This window comes from Prenolepis imparis, unplaced genomic scaffold (genome assembly GCF_030444845.1).
Source record: "Prenolepis imparis isolate NDT839.2.m4 unplaced genomic scaffold, iyPreImpa1.0 SCAF_257, whole genome shotgun sequence".
In the NCBI taxonomy this organism is placed as follows: Eukaryota; Metazoa; Arthropoda; class Insecta; order Hymenoptera; family Formicidae; genus Prenolepis; species Prenolepis imparis.
This window is the reverse complement of record NW_028141415.1, coordinates 43,694-48,437: the sequence shown is the minus strand read 5'-3', so window position 1 is coordinate 48,437 and position 4,744 is coordinate 43,694. Positions and strand designations below refer to the sequence as shown.

The 4,744-nt window shown below is 53.0% G+C and overlaps 1 protein-coding gene across 1 annotated transcript; it reads right to left on the bottom strand.

Annotated features, from left to right (window-relative positions):
* Positions 1 to 2,111: 2,111 nt before the first annotated feature.
* On the bottom strand, positions 2,112 to 4,638 carry LOC145948140 (uncharacterized; the record flags this gene model as incomplete). Its single annotated transcript, XM_083057895.1, has 3 exons — positions 4,030 to 4,638; positions 3,270 to 3,846; positions 2,112 to 2,328 (listed from the first exon to the last, which is right to left on the bottom strand). Coding segments are annotated over exons 1-3 (1,403 nt in total), but the record flags the coding sequence as incomplete, so codon positions are not given.
* Between the last annotated feature and the right edge of the window lie 106 nt (positions 4,639 to 4,744).

Here is a 4,744-nt window from a genome sequence, read left to right as displayed (position 1 = left end):
AACATGGTTCGAAAGTGGTTCGAAGGTTGATCGATGTATGTACGTGGTTCGATTGATGTTCGATCGAGGTTGATTGATGTTTGATCGAGGTTCGAAGGTGGTTCGATCGAGGTTGATTGATGTTTGATCGAGGTTCGAAGGTGGTTCGAAAGTGGTTGATTGAGGTATGAAAGTGGTTGATTGATGTTCGATCGATGTTCGAACGTGGTTGATTGAGGTACGAAAGTGGTTCGAAAGTGGTTGATTGACGTTCGATCGATGTTCGAACGTGGTTCGAAAGTGGTTCGAAGGTGATTGATTGAGGTACGAATGTGGTTCGAAAGTGGTTCGAAGGTGTTTGATTGATGTTTGAACGTGGTTCGATCATCATGGCGCTGCTTTATATATTTTATATGTATATAATATTTTAAATTTTAAATTCACACGCACACACACACAAGCATTTTGTAAAATACATACACACAAACATTTTGTAAAATATACACACACATAGTTATATAATAAAAATTATTTTAAATATTAAAAAAAAATGTATTTATTTTAGAATAGGTCCTCTCCCCTTCCTCATCCTAAAAATATTAATTAAAAAAAAATATTTAAAAAATTCTCTCTCGCGTCCGCCTCTCGCGCTCTCCTTCGCTGCATCAGCTCTCGCGCTCTCCATCGCCGCATCGTCTCGCAACATCTCTCTCTCGCTCTTGTGATATCTCTCTCGCGTGCACCTCGCGCTCTCCTTCGCTGCATCAGCTCTCGCGCTCTCCTTCGCGTCATCTCGCTACCTCTCGTCATCTCGCGCTATCTCTCTCGCTCTTGCATATACGCCTCGCTGCAACACCTTGCGCTCTCAATCGCCACATCATCTCGCTACCGCTATCTCTCTTTCGCGAACGTCTCTCTCGCGACATCTCTCTCTCGCGTTCGCCTCGCGCTATCCTTCGCATTCCTCTCTCCCCGCGGACCCCTTACCCAAAAAGTTTCATGCGGTCTTTCGCGGATTCCCCTCTCCCCGCAGACCCCTCGCGGACCCGTCACCTAAAATCGCGGACGCTCCCCTCCCCGCGGACCCCTCCCGGACCATAAAATCGCGGACGCTCCCCTCCCCGCGGACCCCTCGCGGACCCTAACCTCGCGGACGCTCCCCTCCCCGCGGGCCTCTCGCGGACCCTAACCTCGCGGACGCCTCCCCCTCCCCGCGGACCCCTCGCGGACCCTAAAATCGCAGACGCTTCCCCCTCCCCGCGGCCCCCTCGCGGACCCTAACCTCGCGGACGCCTCCCCCTCCCCGCGGACCCCTCGCGGACCCTAAAATCGCAGACGCTTCCCCCTCCCCGCGGACGCCTCCCCCTCCCGCGTGACGTCATTCCCCCTCCCCGCGTGACGTCATTCCCCCCTCCCCGCGTGACGTCATTTCCCGCGCCCTGGGTTCCCCTCGCCCCTCACCCCCCCTCATTGCCCCTGAGTTAGAATCGGCATAGTATTACTACTGATATTCAGTAAATTCTAATTTCTAATAATTACTGGTTATAGTTCGGGCTATAACACCATTTAAAATTACTTTCGACTTTAGATTAATTCGATTTTCAATAATATATTTCAAAATTAATTAAGCGTCGATCGCTTTATGAGCTATGCAAATAATTTGTTTGAAACATTTTGTCGTTCGCGTTGCAAATTCAACAAATTGTTTCACAGGATTATGACGAAACACAAAATCGCGCATACATCAACGACAACGCACAAACATTTCGTTTTCCTCCGCGCACGCTTCGCAAATTTTTGTTGTACCACGCAAATGATCAGAACATATTTTTTCACGTTTGGCGTAACTTTAAACGTCTCATCTTGCCGCGTTTCAAAATCATAGAATACAAATGCAACGCGTCCCTTGTTACGTCCGCGCGGAGTCGCGGGGTATAATTCGCGGAGTATATTTTCGCGAACAACGTACTCGGACTATTGCGCAAGACAACGTCGCTTTTCGGAGATTTACTTCCGGGGATTGCCCGCGACGGAGGCTATCCGAATGTATGGTCACGCATCGAGAGCGGATAGATACGAGAGTGAGTAGGAAACACGAATTTGCGTTGTTTAGTCAAAGGTATTCTGGATACCTGTCGAACGAATTGTTAATCGCGTGGAAAACGGTCACTACTGTATTGCCGTCACTATTCGTGTAGGGAGTTTCTTCTCCGTCGAGATACTTTAGATACGCGATTTGACACATGAGACAGTGGTGGTGTGGATCGCGAGTTTGTGTCAGTCTGTTTAAATTACACACGGAACACGTTATTCCAGTAGGCAACTCGCCGATTACGAGAAGGTGCTTTACTGAAATTACCCAATTAGACTTTTCGCTTGTGCTTAATTTGAAGTAACAATGCACAACGCGGCGTCCGTACCATTTTTTTTTTTTTTTAACGTGAAGGAAATCCTTTATGGATACCCATGCCCCTCGGGAAAGAAGCATGGGTTATGTGGGACTGCTTGCTCCCCTTAACCGAGCCACGAATAGTTCGGCTAGGGGGCCCAAGCTTACCGCACTAAAACCCATACGGTGGCCAGCTCGGGCGTTGTAGGGGTTTCCCGGGAATCTGGCGATTGCACTACTTCCGGGAAACTCCCGCCTGACTATCCCATGGGAGTCACTGCGTTTGGTTACTGCGACTCCCTGTCCCTCGCCATGTTGACTTGGCGAGGGACTTGTCTTCCCGACAGTTTGCGGTGCGGAAGGGCCACACTTCCGCACCGCGCCCCCCTGGATACAACTATATCCCCATGAAGGACGGGACCAGATTCGGATTTCCCGCCCGAAGCCTGATCCCCCTCCCCCTGTGTGGGTTTACTGAGGTAGTCCTAATAGTGGACTACCTCCTTCACACAGGGGGGTAGAGCTTGCCGCACGTTGCACAGGTGGTCCTCCTGTTCTAGAGGACCACTCGTTTGCTCCTTCCCGTGAGGCCTATTTCCGAGGAGAGGATTCAGGTTCGGCTATAATCGCCTCCTCTGTTCCCCCCCTCCTCGGTCTCCTTCTCTCTCCCGGCCTCGGCGGGTGCCGCGGGTTTCGGCGACGGGGTCGCAACCTGCGAGGCGTAGGTACTCGCCCGTCTCCGTCGTCGCCACTGCTCCCGTCACTTCGTGGGGCGCGTTCGCGCTCCCTTTCTGCCTCCTCCTTCTGCAACATTACTGTTTCGCAGAAGGAGGAGACCGCCTTCCAAGCCTCTTCACTGTCAATCATCTTTGGAATGATGACCGACAGTGAGAGGTCTCACCCACCGCCGCCGTAAGGACACCGCGCTCATCGGCCCATGCCAAACAATGGGCCAATATGTGTTGCGCGGTGTCCAACTCATCCCAACAGTGGTGGCAGTGGGTCGTCCGCTCCTTACCGATCTTGCACAGAAAGTCAGCGAAGGATCCATGCCCCATTATTATCTGCGCAAGACGGTATGACACCTCGCCGTGCGTCCTTTCCACCCACTCTTCTAATACTGGACGCACGGCGCCGACGACTCTTCTCCCTGAGTTGGTCTCGGGAATATTGGCAAGATATTCCCTCCACCTTTCCAGGAGACGTCGTCGGGCCTGGACCCTCATGATGCCTTTGACTCTAGCCGTTAACTTGACATTCCGCCTCTGGAGCTCCCGCGTCTGGATGTACGTTTCTTCGTACATCCCCGCGACCTGCTCCATCAGCGGGAGCCCGGCCAGAGTCGTGGCCGCCGCGTGCGAGACCGTTCTGTAGCCGCGAATTACCCTGATCGCTACGCGCCGCTGTATACGTCGCAGTGCGTTCTTGATCTTTCGGGTGGTATTCGCAGCCTCTGCCCATGGGTGCTCCGTATAGGGCTACCGCATTAACGATTCCCGCATACATCCGACGCACTCGACCGTCGGGCCCTCCCAAGTTAGGGAGTAGGCGACTTAGAGCTGCCGCCACTCTCTCCACTTTTGGGCCCAACTGATCGAAGTGATCTATGAAAGTCCATTTTCCGTCCAGGATTAGACCCAGGTATTCATTCGGGTCGTTACTTGGACGGGGGTGTCATCCACCATGACATGGGTCGCCGGTGGCTCTCCTTGAGAGTGTAGGTATAGCGCCTCCGTTTTGTGAGGCGCTACTTTTAGACCCATGCCATGGATGCTACGGACAACGCATGCAACCGCCAGCTCCGTCCTCATCTTTGCTTCCCTCCAGTCTGCTCCCCCGACCAGCACTAACGTGTCGTCTGCATAACAGACGATACTGCAGCCGGGGGGGAGAGCGGTGCGAAGCACATTGTCAAACGCGAGGTCCCACAGCAGGGGGCCTAACACTGACCCCTGTGGGACCCCGCAGGACATCTCCCTCCCGCACTGGAGTCCGTCTCTATTGCGATACTCCAGTCTTCTATCCCGGAAGTAACTCTTTATTACCCTCACGAGGTACGCGGGGACGCAATGCCTTTCCATCGCGATCCCCACTTGATTCCAGGGCAGGGTGTTAAATGCATTGACGATGTCTAGCGACACCGCCATGGCCACCCTGCCCTCTTCCATTTCAGACTCCGCAAGAGATCGGACAATTGTCGCGCTTGATCGCATCAATTGTCGATCTTCTCTCGCGGAATCCGTATTGGTCCTCGTGAAGGTCTGGCCCATCCCGGGACAGGTGTTCGACGAGGCGGTTTGCTACCACTCTTTCGAGTAGTTTCCCCACCTCGTCAAGCAGGCATATCGGTCTGTAAGCGGGAGGAAGTCCCGCTGC